At 39.0% G+C, this 18,863-nt stretch overlaps 1 protein-coding gene across 4 annotated transcripts in view; it reads left to right on the top strand.

The window, feature by feature from the left end:
* Window positions 1–5,659: 5,659 nt before the first annotated feature.
* Window positions 5,660–18,863, top strand: part of Tpp2 (tripeptidyl peptidase 2) — a 73,248-nt gene continuing 60,044 nt past the window's right edge. For all 4 annotated transcript variants that reach the window (XR_013044193.1, XR_013044192.1, XM_006996802.4 and 1 more), the window contains exons 1-2: window positions 5,660–5,914; window positions 13,186–13,314. Coding sequence is in view for 2 of the 4 variants with exons in the window: in XM_006996802.4 (XP_006996864.1) it covers window positions 5,750–5,914; window positions 13,186–13,314 (294 nt within the window). In the remaining 2 variants the exon portion in view is untranslated. The remainder of the gene's footprint in view (window positions 5,915–13,185; window positions 13,315–18,863) is intronic.

Below are 18,863 nucleotides of genomic sequence, written 5' to 3'. Positions count from 1 at the left end.
CCAGTATTCTACCACTGAGCTATCCCCAGACCATTATCTTAATTTTCAGGTTTTTATGTAGCTTTTCCCTCCAGATTAAAAAGTCCCTCTTAAGGAGGTTGTATTCTGAGCCTCATAAAATCCACAAGGAACTTGCCCAGACTCATTAAGGCCTCTTTCTAACTTTATATAAAACAGTGAACAATGGCTGGAGTAAAGGAGAATTGCTTTAAAGGTGTTGGAAAACTGCTGCCTGAAAGTTGTGTGAACTCCAGTGCTATAGCATTCATGGGTCATTTGCTTATGCTGGTGTGGGCTTTTGGTGGTGCAGCTGTCTAGATCACCCATACTCCTCAAAGTGATCCCTCATCCATGTCTCTGTAGTAACCCCAATAAGCTCATGATTCATCAAGCTTGACTCAAATAGCATCTCCTCTTTAGTCTGTCATGAATGTCCCCATCTGGGGTACATTGTTTCATGAGACCACAAGAAAAGTCATGCAACGTAGTCATTCCTGTCATGCATTCTGCAAAACTCTCTGGCTTCTCTTGGGAAAAATTTCTAACAAACTAGAAAATATCAACTCCTATGTACTTGTTTACCAATTTCATAGTCCCATCCCAAGACCCTCATAGACATCTGAATCTATATATAATACTGAACTCTATATATTATATACTGATAATTAAAACTGCTTTCAAGTAACTAGTGAGCAGGTTGACTATCTAGTGTGGATACACTGGATAAAAGGGCATTCATGACTCAAGTTATGTCATCATGGCCTACAGGTTATGATGACAAATGATCTCATCATGCTTTGTCAGCAAAACATTGTTCATTTTAAAACTGAGCTCATGCAAAGAGAAGCTACAGGTTCTGATGAGCAAGAATTGGCTCAAAAACTGACCTATGGCAAAGAAAAACCCTAGGCAAGTCAACTAATAAGAACTAATAAAGCAAAGGAGAACTTACTATAAGCTTTTTTGCTCCACAGGTTTTTTTTTTTTTTTTTTTTTGGTTTTTCGAGACAGGGTTTCTCTGTGTAGCTTTGCGCCTTTCCTGGAGCTCACTTGGTAGCCCAGGCTGGCCTCGAACTCACGGAGATCCGCCTGGCTCTGCCTCCCGAGTGCTGGGATTAAAGGCGTGCGCCACCAACGCCCGGCTGCTCCACAGGTTTTTAAGTGATACATTTTTAAATTTCAGAACCTGTATCAAATATTTTTTCTATATAGCTTTGGTTTTAAATAATTGCTGCATAAGGAGAGAACAATTAAAATACATGTTAATAGATTCTTTCAAAACAGATTTCCCTGTTAGGGTTTACATCACGCCCACTGGAAATGAGAATGTCTGAATGGCATACTAGAGAGAACGAATAAATCTCCTCGATGCCTGTAGCAACCATCTCTGGAGGCTCCATGGCCAAATGCCCAGGTTGTCCTGAGATTTGGAAGATAAATACAGCTGTGAAGCTTTGATTTACATCACAGTATATAGAGTTCTGGGTTATGTGCATATTTAATATATGTAGCCTCATTGTATCTGGTTCTCCAAGATACAGATACCAAGGCAGAAGAATCAAACAAGCAATATTCTACTGAGTGAAGTGTTGTGCTGTCTAAAATTACATCCATACCAGGCTATGCTGTACATGTGACTTAGAGTCCAGAGGGAAAGAAGGTTGAGGGGTTGTATCTTAGATTGTCATGCTCTCTAAGAAACACTTGGCAAAGACTTTGGAGAGTCAAAGAAATCCCTCGTCTCCCAGGAACCAGCCTCCTTGAGATCTCTATTGCAATCAGGCATTGTCTATGAGCCATCCACAGGGAGGTGTAGCCTTGCAGCAAATGGTGTGGAGGACTTCAAAGCCTGTAGGTCTAGGGGGTGTTAAATGCTTAGTCTCTACCTATTTGAGGAAATTTGATTATAAAATGTTCTGTAAACCACAAGATGCAGTAATACTGAAATGCAGTGAGCTTGCATTCTCATATGGGGCAGGTACTGGGGGAAGGCACATTACATCTGACTTAGCAGTCCTGCTTTAAACAGTCCTCCATGGGAATTTCTGGGCATCCAGCCTGTTACTTAACCTCACATAAAGAGACAGATGCTTTGGTTTAATGACCTGTTTGACTTATCCTCCTCTTCCTTCTCTCACATCTAAGTCTTGTTTTGTTTACCTATATTTTCATTGTTTCTCCCCACCCAAAGTATCCTCTTCTTATTTCCTTTCTATATCCAATAGTCAAGTTGTCAAGTAGCACAAACTAACTCAACAAAAAAGAAAAAAATCCCTCTATCTAGGGATGCCATTGTGCCAGAGGAAGAAAAAAAGAAAAGTAAACGTGTAAATGTGCAATACCATGGCTTGAAAATGAACTGAGAGATTTTGAATTGAGTTAGAGTGGCTTCAGGATTACATAAAATAGAGGTCTTCAAACTATAGTACGAAGTCACAGGTTGTTTTGAACACAATTTCCAGATGCTTCACATTTGGAACATTTTCTAAACTTAACTTCCTGACAATGTGCCTATGGTGGAAGGACATATCTATTTTCCTTTGCACATCCTATTTCATGACTGGTTCTTCTACTTTTTAAGTGGGGGTGCCATGTATCCTGAATGTTGCTTTTTGTTACCTACAGGTGTAGTAGCCTTGGAAGTATACAAAATGAACAAGCTGAAATACTGTAAAATTTAAAAATCAAAGTCCAATATCCTGAACCATAGAAAAAATTTAAATCAAGAATAATTTTTTTTAGATAGAGTTTGGTTATATAGGCAAGATTGGCCTCCAGCTCAAAACCAAAAGTGCTTCTACCTTTTCAGAGATAGTATTGCAGGGACCACATCACTTAAATGTTAGTCTTTCAAACATACCCCAGGATCTCTTCCGTGGAGCAAGTGCTGGAGAATGATCAGGAACAGCAGTACGTGGTGCTCTGTTGTGTTTTGTATTTAATTTTCACCATTTCATTAAATCCATCTTATCTGCAATTTAGGCAAAGGTTATAGCAAAAGATGACCTTTGTCATGCGTGGTTCAGAAAGATGGGAATAGCTTGTGCTCTCAGACCGTGTTCGTGTCACCTTTGAGGCAGTTATGTAATACTTCTGTATCCTGGTTTTGCTCCCTAAAGGTAGCAGCTGATTGCTCTGGTTTTACAAGAGATATACATACACATGGCAATCTTATCCTTATTAACTCAAGCAGCCTGTTATTACTGGAAGTATGGCTTATTCATGCCATACATCTTTGTAAAAGCTGCCTTATCTTTCCTCCCTTTCCTTTCTCCCCTCATTTTTTATCTTAAGATTTATTCATATTGTTTTCACCAACTTTGTAGTTATAACAATACAAGAGAAAATTAATATTTTGATCCTAAGAAATACTTTAAAATTACAATTTAATACAGTTTATGATCTTATGTAGTTATGAGATATTTTATTGTGATGTATTTATAATAGAAGTCAGCCGGGCGGTGGTGGCGCACGCCTTTAATCCCAGCACTCGGGAGGCAGAGCCAGGCGGATCTCTGTGAGTTCGAGGCCAGCCTGGGCTACCAAGTGAGTTCCAGGAAAGGCGCAAAGCTACACAGAGAAACACTGTCTCGAAAAACCAAAAAAAAAAAAAAAAAAGAAGTCACATCTCCAAAAATGTAAATCACATCAGGATTAAATTCTGTATAGAGTGAAAATATAATTGCAAAATGAGTGACATAGAGTGGTTGACTTTCAATGTATGAGTGTTTTGTAAATAAAGCATGTTAGGCATTAAAGATTAACATTCAACTGGCTATATAGAAATGAGTGATATAAATAATAAGTATACCAGAAATGTCCTTTAAATCTCCTCGTCTCTGATATGGTATCAGATGTCGCCTTAAAACTGTAGCAAGGGATACTTAATTTTTCTTTTAAAAAAATTCTGGGAGACACAGAAAAAAACAAAACAAAAAACTTGAAATTAAGTTTTTAAAAATCCTGCTGATTAGTTTTCATAATAAATAGTTCTATTCTAAGTACTCACTGCATAGGCATTCATACTCTCATTGGTGGGCACAACACAGTAGGGTAGAAAGTACTGCAAGCAGACCATGAAAAAAGGAATGTAGTTTCAGCATGGACTTGTTTTGTAACCCCTGGCCTTCAAAGTCATTTCCTTTATGTGAAATGAAGTGGTGGGGCCAAGGCTCACGTGAAGCTGCAAATCAATTCATTCTGCCACTGCATGGTCAATACTGACAAGTCTCTGGAGAGTTTGCATTCTATTTTCTTTACTGTTCAAGTACTTAAGTGCTTTCCAATTCTTTCCTAAAAGTAATGAATCACGGTTGGGAATAAAGATAACATTGACCTTGCTGCTTTTCTCTCACCACCAAGAGCAAATTCTTCTAACCTTATAGAATGAAAAATAAAGGGAATCAGCAGGAATTACTGCAAACACTGGAGCAAACTTTGAGGAGTCACTGGGAGTGCTGTGATTTGAAGAATGGCCTATAAGGCATTCCATGTACCCGCCTCTTAAACTGAAGTCCACAGAAGTGCAAAGGGCCCATAACTGCATAAGGAAATATTATTTTCATCTCTGAAACTGTTTTTTAATTATGAATGCAGGCAACAACTAGGCACTGCTGCTTTGTTACCAGTTAAACTAATCTGTGCAGTTTAGATATATTCAAATGTCATTTATGCTTGCTTCCTGATTTAGAAATCATGGTAGACTTTATTTATTAGACTTGACGCTGGCTCTTGTTATTTAATGCAAAACAAATCACATACATAGTTATTTACATGTGAAGTTATCAATAAAAATTGGGTTTTCATAACTATTTCAACAGTTTTCCTTCCTGTATAGTTCTATAGGCTTCATCTTATGCATTTAGAAACATCGCTGTGAGAAGATCTTAGAAGACTGTCAATGAAGCAATTAAGATTACCCTGGGAGGTATAGAGGCACAGCCAGCTCACTCAGGGACCACAGAAGGCAGAAGCTGGTTACCATCACTGGACATCCTAATGGGAAAAAATTGCAAACTATGGATTGAAAACAGTGTTGAGCCTGAAGGAGCAAACAGGAACTTAGATGGAGAAAAGTAGGCAGATATTGTTCAGGAATCCCAGATGCCAAGAGTAGGCCATGATGATGCCATTTTGGTCCCATGCTTTGTTTCAAGAACACTGGCGACAGAATAGCTGACACCCCTCTTCTTGTTGACTAAACGGTTGCCTCTCCCCCATCTCATCCATTCACCTCACCCCGCCAGAAAGCGGGGAGGGGGGTGGGACGGGGGAAACAGCCTTCACCGCTAAATCTGAGACCTCAGAGCCTGACTTTACATGGCTTCGGGCCTGCAGCAACTGAAGCCAGCCGCGTCGTGAAGATCAGCGCCTCAGACGGGCGGCCTGTTCCTCTCAAGGTTTCTCACAGATAGTGACAGCTCGGGAGCTAAGTCCAAGTCTCTTCACACCCCAAGCATAGACCCTTTAAGATGCTCGCTCCCACACGGAGTCCTCAGCGCCAGCGCAGACTCCACCCCCGCACTGCAGCCCGAGCAACACTCCTATCTGGCGCCTCGTAGCGGCGCCGTTAGCTTACGTTGAGGCATGGGATTGGCTGGGTATCTCTGACTGCAAGTGATTGGGTACTGGCGGCCTGGCCCCGCCCCCTCCCCGCCTCAGGCCCGCGGTCGCCGGGTGTCCTCGAGCCGCTGTTCCGCGAGCAGCCTGGCAGTTTGCCTCTTCCTCGTCCGTCCTCCAGCTTGCGTCCATGGCCACCGCCGCCACCGAGGAGCCCTTCCCTTTCCACGGTCTTCTGCCGAAGAAAGAGACCGGGGCCGCCTCCTTCCTGTGCCGCTACCCGGAGTATGACGGGCGCGGGGTGCTCATCGCCGTCCTGGACACGGGGGTCGATCCCGGGGCTCCCGGCATGCAGGTGAGGCGGCGCCGAGGGCCCGCGGCCGGGAGGGCCGAGCCGAGACCAAGCCTCAGAAGGGTGGGACAGCTCGGGGCGACCGCAGGACCCCGTTCCCGCTCCACACAAAAGCAGCGTGGTCGGTGTGGCTGATCGAGATCGGGGCTTCGGGGAAGCCCGCTGGACAACCGGGCGTGCCAGGCCCCACATCTCCTCTGGGTCCTTGCCCGATCTTGCCGAGCGAGGGTATTACAGTTTTTAACCCTGGGCGAATGGGGGGGGGGGGTGACACCGATGGGGCAGCAGCCCTGACAGAACTTGGTAGTGATGAGGTTTAGAGATTGGTTTTGGCAAGACTAGCAAAGCGGGGTTCCCAGAAGACAACCCGATCCGCTTCCGGAATGATTTCTTCTGATACTTTTGTATTTTTAAGTTATCTACTATGTATTTGTTTAGGTTGAAATCTCCTGGGTTAGTTTTTACATAAAGTACAATTAATTCGTTAGGGGCGAATTTTTCAGGCCTTACGAAAATATGCTTTTAAACGCCTCAAAACGTAAGAGAACATACTTTAGCTGTGTTTTCCCCAAATGACTTCATTTTCCTTCATGCGAGTTAGAAGTCGTTAGGTCAGGGACCTTACTGAAAAGTGATGTTAAAAAAAAAATGCCTCTGAGTAAAATGCATTCTGTTTTTAAACTAAACTAGCCTTTTACTAAAACCCACTAATAATGATTTACAACCATTGTTGAAGATCTTCTCTGACTATTGCCTCCTGTTCAGTCCTGTGTCTGTTTATCAGATAGATGCATTAGATTACATAGACATATATTATCCTAAACCCATTCCTCACAAAAGAGGGATGCTTAGTAATTCCTTTATTCCTAGTCCTTGATTTTCTTCCCATCTTTAGTTCTTTCATTGTGTTGCCTGATAATTGACATAAATGGATAGTAAGATAATTGACATAAATGTTAGGAATTAGTGCAAGAGTGTGGTGATATATTGTGCACCCCAATAAAACTTATCTGGGGATCAGAGGACAGGACCAGCCACTAGAATAAACAAAGAGGCCAGACAGTGATGGCACATACCCTTAATCCTATCACATGGGAGGCAGAGATCAGTCTGGATCTCTGTGAGTTCAAGGCCACACTGGAAATAGAGCCAGGCGAGGTGGCACACTCCTTTGCTTGGGAAGCACACACATCCTTAATCCTAGGAAGTAAGATGGCGGGGCAGAAGAAGATATATAAGGCATTAGGAAACAGGAACTGTCTTGAAACTGAGGATTTCGCAGAGGTAAGAACTTGTGGCTGGCTTGCTCTGCTTCTCTGATCTTTCAGCTTTTATACCAATGTCTGGCTCCGGGTTTTTATTAATAAGACTGTTTAGCAGTTCATGTTACATGAGAGATAGGAAGGAAGCCTGTGTGGTCACCTGGAGAGTTCTGCTTCAGATGGTTTGTTACTTCTTCCCCTCGCTGGAGCACATCCAGTGGTGGTCCTGCCTGGCAGAGCCCCTGAGTAGAAGTTCAGGTAATGAGTTCCTTCCCGGTGACTACAGTTGTTATTTTATTAATAGTAGTTGCTAAGGTTTAAAACATGGTAACAGCAATGCCATATTGAGGGTTTATTACACAGTGGAAATGCTGCCCATTACATAGCAGTGTGTTTACTTTTTGTAGAATATTGGGAGAATAGTTTAAGTGGCTCACTGGTTCTTTTTGTTAGAAGATCAGACAATTTTAGAGTAGTACTGACCAGTGGGCATTTGTAGAATTTCCAGTTCTGCTTATCAAAGTATTTTGTTTCTGTAAAGTAACAGTTTTTACCCTGTAGAATTACTTGACAATTGACAAAATCAATACATAGGACTTTAAAGTGCTAAAGAAAAGTTTTAAATACTATTTTTTAAGTCTTAAATAAATAATAAATGTCTAATAGGGGGAGTTTATAGAAGGTCTATCCTATGAATTGTCTGAGGGGAAAATAAGTTTTATATTTACATACAATGTTCTGTCAATAAAATATTGAAACCAAATGAAAACATAAGATCATCAACCATTAATGCTCAGATTCTAAACATGACCAGTTTTTTTTTTTTTAATTTCAGCAAGGAAATTAGCACATGAGTGACTTCAATTTTTTTACTTATCTAATGAATTTATTTTATAGTTCTGTATATACATCATTAAGGTAAGAAAGAAAATAGAAATAAAAAGAAAATAGAAGAGGAGGCTGACCTTGCCTAATGGGATCTAAGTAAAGGACTAGAGGAGAAAATGCGAACTTGGAGTCAATTGTAATTACTTCCTTTAATAACTTCCTTAGGCCAAGTCCTTTTTTGTCATAGCTTATGGCATATTCAGAGCAGAGGGCAGGGCCAGGTATGATAGCATACTCCTGTGTGCAGACAGATTGAGGAGAGTAATAATTACACAAGTGATTAAATATTTCCTCAGCAAGCATTCAAGTACCTGGTAGGTGCCTACTGTTCAATTAAATAATTAAGTCCTGCAAACTGAATGTTTTAAAGATAGAAAGGTAGGATGACAGGAAGACTGACTGTGAGATCATGGATGGGTTTCATGACAAGATAAAACTTGGTCTAGGCCACTGTCACTGCCACTAATCCATGCTTCTTCACTTTTCCAAACTTACTACCCATCAAAAGCAAACCTAGTATCACATCTTTGTTCAAAAGAAGTCAGTTTGCTTTTGAATAAAACTCCAGAATTTTGAATTCTATTATAACCTTTGGGTGTAGCCTCAGCACCACCCTTCACTCTGTGCTTCTCTCTTGAACGCTTGATTTCCATCTTTTCTAGGCACCTAGATGTTACAGGTCCTAATATATTGCCTTTGCAATGTGGTGCTTAGTTTGCCCAAAAGCTTTCTATAGTCACCTGAAAACTCCTTCTTCATGCTTTTAAGACATTACTGATTTAATTCAGCATTTTGCCAGATATTAGCTCTACTGTTAAGGTCTGTCGATTCAGAGATGAATAAGGCTAGTCAGTCCCTGCTAACAATGATTTCAGTTTTTCTCCCTTTTGTTCTCCTCTCAAGTTGTAAATATCCCTTTATTTTCCTTACATTTTTCCTGGTTAAAATTCTTAGAAAGCATATCAAATTTATTTGGTATGAAATCTGCTAGTAATAAGCATTTTTGTTAGAAAGACCTGTATGCATAATAGGGGAGTATCCTCTTGGAAAAGAACTGTTTGGGGTAAATGTATACAAGTAACTTCATAAAAGTTTTTTGTTTGGTTGGTTTTTGTTCTGTTGAGACAGGGTTTCTCTGTATAATAATTCTGGCTGTCCTGTGTAACACAAAACTTAAAATGTCTTATTAATAGAAAACCCGGTGCCAGCTATTGGGGTAAATAAAGATCAGAGAGACAGAACAAGCCACAGCTAACCTCACCTGGCCAACTTCTCAGCTGATTCTGTTTCCTTAAACTGGAAGCCTCTGAGTCCTCACTCAAATGGATCTCAGCTGAACTGCTGCTAAAAGCTTAAAAGCCTCTGGTTCCTGGTCCTCATGCCTTATATACCTTTCTGCTTCCTGCTATCACTCCTGGGATTAAAGGCATGTGTCTTTCTCAAGCAAGACATGAGATCTCAAGTGCTGAGATTAAATGTGTGTGTCACCACGCCTGGCTCTGTTCCCAGTGTGGCCTGGAACTCACAGAGATCCAGACAGATCTCTGCCTCCAAGTGATAGGATTAAAGGATTGTGTGCCACCACTGTCTAGCCTCTAGGTCTACTCTAGTGGCTGTTCTGTTCTCTGATCCCCAGATAAGTTTTATTTGTTAAAACACAAATAAAATATCACCACAGTCCTGGAACTCACTCAGCAGACCAGGCTGGTCTCAAACTAACAGAGATCTGCCTGCCTCTGCCTCCTGAGTGAGTGCTGGTATTAAAGGTGTATGCCACCACCCCACTGCCCAGCTCATAAAAGTGTTTTTAATGTGTTAATTCACTAAAATATTAATAAGCAATCACACACACACACACACACACACACACACACACATATATATATATATATATATATAATTGGTTATTGGTGGAAGAAAAGTCTGAAGACTGTGCTTGTTACATTCTTGACATTTATTAGTTTTTTTTTTCCTTTCTCTTTTTTTCAGACTTTGTGTTTCCATGCCTAATTCCTGCTGGTGTGTGTGTGTGTGTGTGTGTGTGTGTGTGTGTGTGTGTGTAAATATATGTATACTTGTGTGTGTGTACACAGAGTTTTAAGTAGTGTATATGTTTATTGTACAAAATGATGGGTTTCTTTATGACATTTTAATACATGTATATCTCAAAAGACAATAAATAATTTATGGGAAATGAATTAGCTCTCAAAAGAAGTAGAACAGTGCTTGTAAGGTGGCTCAGTGGTAAAGGTGCCTGCTGCCAATCCTGACAGCTTGAGTTGAATTGCCATGACCCCATATGGAAAGAGAGAACCAACTCCTACAAGTTGTCATCTGACTTCTACTCACACTCTGTGGCATGCTTATACTCACACAGATACCCGTACACACAACATAAATACAATTTAATCTTAAAAATGTAAAACTATCCAATAAATACATGAAAAAAAATTCAGTATCCTTAGCCATCAGGGCAACACAAGTCAATGCTATATTGAGATTCCAGCTTAACCAACTCAGAATTTCTATCATTAAGAAAGCAACAGATGCTGGTGAGGATGAGGTTGAGGACTGCAGTAAGATCCTTGGTGAAAATATATATTAGAATAGCCACTATGAAAATCATTATTGAGGTTCTTCAAGTATATGTATGTTCCTCAATATATATTGAATACAACAACTTGCTTTTGCAAAACTAGCCCCGAAGAGCCTTATCAACTGCTCTCCCATGAAAATATACTAGTATAGTTTCCTGTAGCAGTAGATTGTAACTCACTTTAAAATTTATGGCTAGTAAGGAAATGCACCTTACCAAAATTAGAGCTGATGCTAATTCGGTAATAAAAAAAAATGTTAATACCCAACAAGCACTGTTGTTGGGTATGTATCTGCAAGTTGAATGGGGATACAACCTGTCCCTTTGGAGCTTACACTCTTTAACAGGAGAAACTGATTAGGGTCATTTCATGTGTGTTATTGAAAGTTGGATTGTGTCCTGTGAAGTGAACAATTTGCAATTTGAAGTTGAGGGTGATAAACACATGAAAGAGATCATTTGGGGAGGTTTTTTTGAAGGGGTGATAACTTTACTAGAAAATGGAAATGTATGATCAAATGATGTTACACATCTGAAGGAATAGAGAATTCTAAAAAGGGGGATTATATGAAAACAGTCGAGGCAAAAATGATCACCATTTTTATGGGAAGTAGTGCCACAGAGCTTCTTATGTTTATCAATCTGTGAGAAGAGAGGAATAATAAAACACAGTTTGTCTGAATAATACATTCAGCTGTGGAAGGAACACCTTTAAGGAAGTGATTTATATAGGGCTTCTTCAAGTTTTTCATTTGTAACTGACCTCTTTTTGCCCATGAAATTTTACACAACCCTAGGTATATAGGCAAATAAAATAAGTATACAAATCAAGCATTTACTGATAAGTCATAAAGAAGTTTATTGTAGGAGCTGGAGAGATGCTTCAGTGGTTAAACTGTTCCTGCAGAGGACTTGAGTTCAGTTCCCAGCTCACGTGGCAGCTCACATCAACCTTCAACTCTAGTTCTGAGGATTCATTATCCTCTTCTGGCCTCTGAGAGCACCAGGCACACATGTAGTACATATACATATATATAGGCAAACACATAAAATAAAAATAAACCTTTTTTAAAATTATTTTTAAAAATTTTGGTTAAATAGCATTTTACTAAAGGCAAAACAAATGTGCATACTCATTGAGATGAATAAACTTGTTTAACACAATCCAATTTAAAAATAAACTAATTTAATATTTATATGCTGAGGAGTGGTGGAGGGAAAATATTAAAAGTTTTGATTTCTAGAATTAAACGATTAGGTTTCTATAAGAGTAGAAGTTCCGTGCAGTAAAAATACTGCAGTCTATAGAATACAGTAGGATCAAGTCAGCCTGGAATGTTTCAAACAAGTGTTCAATGAGTTTTCTAGTTTGGTGGCATGCACAATATGAAGTATACAATTGAATGTTCAAAACCAAGGCCACAGTGTTTATAAAAGGCAGCTGGCATAAGTGCTGCCACAAACACATTTAGTTTTGAATTAAGTTTTGATTGTTGTATGTATATTCAGTAACCTTTTACTGTTGCCAGGTTTTTGGTGACACCACAAACATTGTTACAGGATCCTCATAAAGAGTAAAGTTTCAGCTCAGTTTAAGAAGCTGATACCTACATTATGAAAGGAAGAGATGATAGTGGTTTGGCAAGTTGGCACAATGGTGATAAAAAGTAGAAAAATGGATTTGAATTCCATTTTAGAGGAAGTACTTCCTAATAGCTGTGGTGCAAGGTATAAATTAGATAATCAGAGAAAGACTTCTGTTTCTGGCTTGAACAACTGGTGTATGATATCTGTAAAGATAATATTTGGAGAAAAACAGATTTGGGAGTGTGTTACTTTGAACTTGGTTGTTTTGTTTGTTTGTTTGTTTTTTGATTTTTTGAGACAGGGTTTCTCTGTGTTCTTTGCGCCTTTCCTGGATCTCACTCTGTAGCCCAGGCTGGCCTCAAACTCACAGAGATCCACCTGCCTCTCCCTCCCAAGTGCTGGGATTAAAGGCGTGCGCCACCACCTTTGAACTTGGAATTTACTAAATTTGAAGTACTGGTGTGAAATTGAGTAATAAAATACTATCGTTTTTTATGTAGCCCAGAGCTCACTTTCTTCACATATTTGCTCATTATTGCCTTCTCAGCAAGGCCTTTGCCCAACCAAGTTAAAATCCATGCTACTTATTTTATGTCTTCTGCTTAATTTCTCAGTATTTTACATCTTTATTTATTGTCTACTTCCTTACTATGCTATATATAAAAGATAAGGGATTTTTTTTTTGTGTACTGACAACTGCTGTATCCAACACCCAAAAGATTATAAATATTAAAGAAATATATGAAACCATTTGGAGGTTGTATATTGTTTTTGATGACTAGTTTTTTTGTGTTTATTTGTTAGACTTTTTTCTTAATTATATTTTTAATATAAGTGAAAAATTTCATAGGTAATTATATATATACTGTGTATATACTCATGGATTTATATTACTTCCTTTAAAGACAAAACTAACTCATTTTATTTGCCTCAATTTTCAGGTTACAACTGATGGAAAACCAAAAATCATTGATATCATTGATACCACAGGAAGTGGTGATGTGAATACTGCTACAGAAGTAGAACCAAAAGATGGTGAAATTATTGGTCTTTCTGGAAGAGTGCTTAAGGTTGAAACATTTCTCTTCTTATTGAATGGGTTCTTTTGGCTTGTTGCCCCCCCCCCTTGTTTTTTAATGTTGCTTCAAAGCATCAAATGTTTTTTAACTAAAATGGGCAGTAGAGTAGTATTTACCTGTTACTTGTAAAGCAAATTATCCCAAAAGCACTTGGTTTAAAATAAAATGTTCCATTACTGTCTTCTAGGAACCTAGGTTGTGATGTTGGTGGATGCTTATAGTTGTGAATTTCTCATGAAGTTGTAAATTGTTGGCTGTGGTTGTGGTTTCTGTAGCTAGAGTTTTCCTGCCTTGCCCATAGTCAGGACAAATCTCTGTCACCCACCAGTCCCACAGCCGCTCAGACCCAACCAAGTAAACACAGAGACTTATATTGCTTACAAACTGTATGGCCGTGGCAGGCTTCTTGCTAACTGTTCTTATATCTTAAGTTAACCCATTTCTATAAATCTATACCTTGCCACATGGCTCGTGGCTTACTGGCATCTTCACATGAGGCTTGTCATGGTGGCAGCTGGCAGTGTCTCTGACTCAGCCTTCCCAGAATTCTTCTCCTCCTTGTCCTGCCTATACTTCCTCTTGCCTGACTACTGGCCAATCAGTGTTTTATTTACTAACCAATCAGAGCAACACATTTGCCGTACAGAACATCCCACAGCAGGTTTCATTTAAAGGCTCAGCTAGGGAGCATTGGGAAATTGGCTGTTTCATGAATGAATAACTTGGTTTTTTTTGTTTTATTTTGTTCTTTTTGACAGGGTCTCTCTATGTGGTCCTAGAACTCTAGGTAGACCAGACTGGCCTCAATCTCACAGGCCTGCTTTTGTCTCCCAAGTGCTGGGTAAAGGCTGCACCACTACACCTTGTTTCTTTGCCACATGGCTCTCTCGACAGAACTGTTTTATAGTATAGCATGGCAGCTAACTTCTCTCAGGGCAAGAGATCTAAGAGAACAATCAAAGTGAAAGTCATGGTTTTTTTTATAAGGTTAGCTTATAAGTGACAGTCCACCTCTTCATTGTATTCTGTTTATTGGAAATCAGTCAATAAATCAGTAGGTATGATGATGGAAAAGGTATCTTATAATAGCATGTATACTGTAAGGTGTGGATTATGAGGGTCATCTTAAAAGTTATTTGTTCAGTAAAGTTCTTTATTTTGTTTTTCAGTTGAGGTCAACAAGTGGTTTTAACTTGTGAATAGAAAAACAGAGAAAGTAACCACCTATAGAGTTTTGCCTTCATCATTTTCTCAGTGAACCTGATCATGAAGAAATACTTATGCCCTAATTCTTCCAACTTAAATGACTGGCTTTGTTTTATTTTGTCCTTGGTAGAAAGGCACAAGTAAGCTAAGCATGAGATAATAGCTGTAAAATAAGCATAGAGCTATTCATGAGTTACTAGTTAATACATTTAGAGGATGACAAAAAATTGAGTGATTTTATTTTTTATTTTTCAAAACAAGCAGTTTTTGAAGTTTGAAGTGCATTAATTTACTCTTGGACAGTAGATCGTATTTCCAGTGAGTCCTGTAGATTTAGACCTACATAATTATTCTTAGTTGCTTATTTTTAGATAACTATAATAACCTAGGCTTTAAATAAGCCATATAAACTATTGTCACTAGTGCTCAAAGGTAGAAATTATATGTAATAAATAAGCTCCGGGAGTCCAATCAGTGAGAAAGAGGAGGGATTGTATGAGCAACAATTGTTGAGACCAAGATTGGAAAAAGCACAAGGATAAATGGCCAAACTAGTGGAAACACATGAACTATGAACCAATAGCTGAGGAGCCCCCAACTGGATCAGGCCCTCTGGATAAGAGAGATAGTTGATCAGCTTGAACTGTTTGGGAGGCACCCAGGCAGTGGGACTGGGAACTGTCCTTAGTGCATGAGCTGGCTGTTTGGAACCTGGGGCCTATGCAGGGACACTTTGCTCAGCCTGGGAGGAGGGGACTGGACCTGCCTGGACTGAATCTACCAGGTTGGGGGGGTGGCAGCAGCGGGAGGAGGGAGGATAGGGGAATCCGTGGCTGATATATAATATTAAATCAAATTATAAAAAAAAATTTTAAAAAAAGATAAGACAATTAAGACTGATAATTTTGCCTTTTACTCACATGCAGACTGTTCTCTAGTATGTTTTATTGCTTCATTTGCTATGCATATTCTCCAGGGGGTTGACATTTGGACCAGCCTCCTAGTCCACATAGGGGGTTCTACTGATTGGTTAAGTTTGGATAGCTTGTGGAATAGGATGGTGGAAAACTAATTGCCCTTCATATAGACTTTCTGCCAATCTTTCCTTTCTCTATCCATGCATAAAATATACTTACAGAGGTATTCAGATGTTTTTCAGTAGTCAGGAAGGAATAATTATTAGTCACTGGTACCATGGCAATTTGGTTCTCCTTAGCTCTTTAGGACACCATTTTCTGAAAGTAGCACAGTAAGTTTCTTTGACTTAGCCATGTGGTACAGTGAAGTAAATATCTGTTTCTGTTTCTGTTTCTTCCAAATAGCTCATAAATCACCAACAGAGCCTAATTCTTCTGGTTTAAGACCAGAAGAATACAGGTAATACTTTGAACACCTTGGTAGCCATTGTCTATAGATGATAATCCTCTGTACAGTCTTTACTCCTTTTTTCCAGGTCACAATCTGTTTCAACTTCTATGATAATCATTTCTTTGTTTGTGCAGATATATCATCTTTGTGCAGATACATAAAATACATTATTTAATTTTCCCCACTTTTCAACTTTTCATGAATGCCCTCATTTCTGTATCAGTTTTTCTTCCTGTTGTTGGTGTTTGCAAGATTTGAGATTGACTGGTCTTTATTATTGTTGAATGTAACAATAATTTGTTCAGTTTCATTGTTAAGTAATATATGATGTCTACACAGCACATTCTATCTGCTCTGCTGTATTGAACTGTTTCTTGCAGTTTGAGACTGTTAACAGTTCTTTTGAAAGTATTGTGCACATTTCCTGTGTGTGCGCATGTATGCGCATGTGTGCACGCGCGGCTGTCTCCAGGATGTATGCTAGAAGTGCAATTGCTGAGTCATGGAGATACAGCATTACTAGGTTATATATAACATCTTTATCTTTATGCTGAGGCTTGTAGCGGAAGTTTCTCTCCTGCCTGCCTGTTCTCAAATACCTGGCAGCCACTTCTTAAATAATTGACTCAGAGGCTTACTATTACTTATAGATGCTTGGTTGGTAACTCAGGCTTATTACTAACTAGGTCTTACACTTAAATTAACCCATGATTCTTATCTATGTTTTAGCTGCTTGGCTTGGTACGTTTTCTCAGTGTGGTGTTCTCATCTTGCTTCCTCTGTGTCTGCTGTTGGCACCCTTCCTCTTTCCTAGCATTTTCAGTATGGCTTTCCTGTCTAACTTCTTGCCCAGCTACTGGCCTGTCAGCTTTTTATTAACCAATGAGAGTAATATGTATTCATAGTATAGAAAAGCATTATTCCACAGCATTCCCCCTTTTTGTCTAATTAAGAAGGAAGATTTTTAACTGTAATATAGTAAAACTATCTCCAACAAAAATAGTTAAGTAAAAATTACAGTAACACTAATCCATTTGCATTTTGCAAAATTAGAGAAAATACTTATTATCTATCTTATCTTGGTGAGTCTAAAGTGTTGTATCTAATTTATCCTTTATCATAACTAAGGAAAACTATAATTATAACTCTCTAGTCTTCAACTCCTTCAAAGACCCCAGAAGGGTGAAATGTTACCTAATGACAATGACAGGGACCTCAAGCTGCCTGGCCAGTCACCCAAGGTTCCCCTGCAACATTGAGGCATCTAGTTCTGGCCTACAGGCCTAGCATGTCTGACAGACTTTTTTTCAGAAGCAGGAAAATCTGCAGGACTGTCCTACCCTATCTTGGCAAAGTTTGGCAGTTGCTTTTCTTTGTGTCCTGCTTGTCCAGATTGGACAGCGTACTTACTGTCGGCAGTCAAGGCAAGGGGAGTTTCTTGTCCAGTAGCTAACTTTTGCCATAAAGAAAACACACTTCATATAGAGTTTCTTCCATGCCCACCATCCTCTTTGAAGTAATTGGTGCTACCAGGAGCAGATGTATCTTACTGTCGAGAAAAGTCTTAAGTTCTTAAAATGTTTTAAATGCCATATTCTGTAGGTCTTTGAAGTGTTTGAAGATTGCCCATCTATCTGAAATACATCTCTGTATGAAACATACCTAACATGACTATAAGTTTGATATTATAGATGACTATTAGTCTGCATTTCTTAATTATATATTACATTTAAAATGAGCTGCCTAGACATAAAACCCTAAATAAGAGTAGAAATATACATACAGTATAACAAAATCAATTTTAAATTTGTATCAATAAACTTAAAATCCATACTGATGTAAAATATGTAAGATTAACAGTTGTTTTTTTGGATTAAAGTAGATTTAGTAATCTATCTTTTTCTCCATCATTTCTATATCATAGCCCACTTTTTTCTTTTTCTTCAAGAGATTGACTATTACCAATAACTATTTGTAACCAAACCCCCAGACAAAGACAAACATCCATAATCCACTTTTTGGGGGAATTTGGGCATAGTTTCCTAGGCTACTTCCTGCTAATTAGGGGTACTGTTAATCTATGGGGACCCTGAGAAAATTTAGGATTATGGTCAAGTCCTGACTGGAGTAGTCTGTGAGGCTGGATCATCTCAGCCTGTAGCAGCCTTGAAGCCTTTCTGGATGAAGAATTCAGAGGAAACTGCAGAAGAGGAAACACTGGATCACCTGGGCCATCTGTTTCCATTGGAGATTTTTCAGGGGGTCTTCCTTTAGCAAATCTGATTTTTCTTAACACAGAATGAATCCACAGCCTCTCATTTCCTGTGGAAATAAAAGCATAACCTATTCTGCAAAGTAACATATCTTTTGACTTAAATTTTGAAGTCAAGGCATTTTCAAAATATATAGGTTGGATTAATCCAGCAACATTTATAATCAAATGTCTCTTATCAGCTGTTGCTCATACAGCAATCAAACAATTCAAAGGAAACACAACAACAGCAACTGCTTCTTAAATAATTGACTCAGAGACTTATTACTTACAAATGCTCAGCTGATAACTCAGGCTTATTACTACCTCTTACACTTAAATTAACCCATAATTCTTACCTATATTTAGCCACTTGGCTTGGTACCTTTTCTCAGTGTGGTACTTTCATCTTGCTTCCTCTGCATCTGCTGGCACCTCTTGACTCTGCCCTTCCTCTTTCCCAGCATTCTCAGTTTGGCTTTCCTGCCTAACTTCTGCCCAGCTACTGGCCTGTCAGCTTTTTATTAACCAATGAGAGTAATACATATTCATAGTATTAGAAAAGGATTATGCCACAACACAGGCTGGCCTTGTATTCTCCTGATTTTCCTGCCACTATATCCCAAGTGCTGGGATTACAGTTGTGTATCACCATGCCTGGTGAGCTTTTTAACTTCAAATACTAGGTATTTTCAGAACTTTTTTTTTTTAATTC

The sequence above is a fragment of the Peromyscus maniculatus genome, chromosome 13 (genome assembly GCF_049852395.1).
Source record: "Peromyscus maniculatus bairdii isolate BWxNUB_F1_BW_parent chromosome 13, HU_Pman_BW_mat_3.1, whole genome shotgun sequence".
Lineage (NCBI taxonomy): Eukaryota > Metazoa > Chordata > Mammalia > Rodentia > Cricetidae > Peromyscus > Peromyscus maniculatus.
The sequence above is the reverse complement of the archived record's forward strand: the minus strand, read 5'-3'. Positions and strand labels throughout refer to the sequence as shown.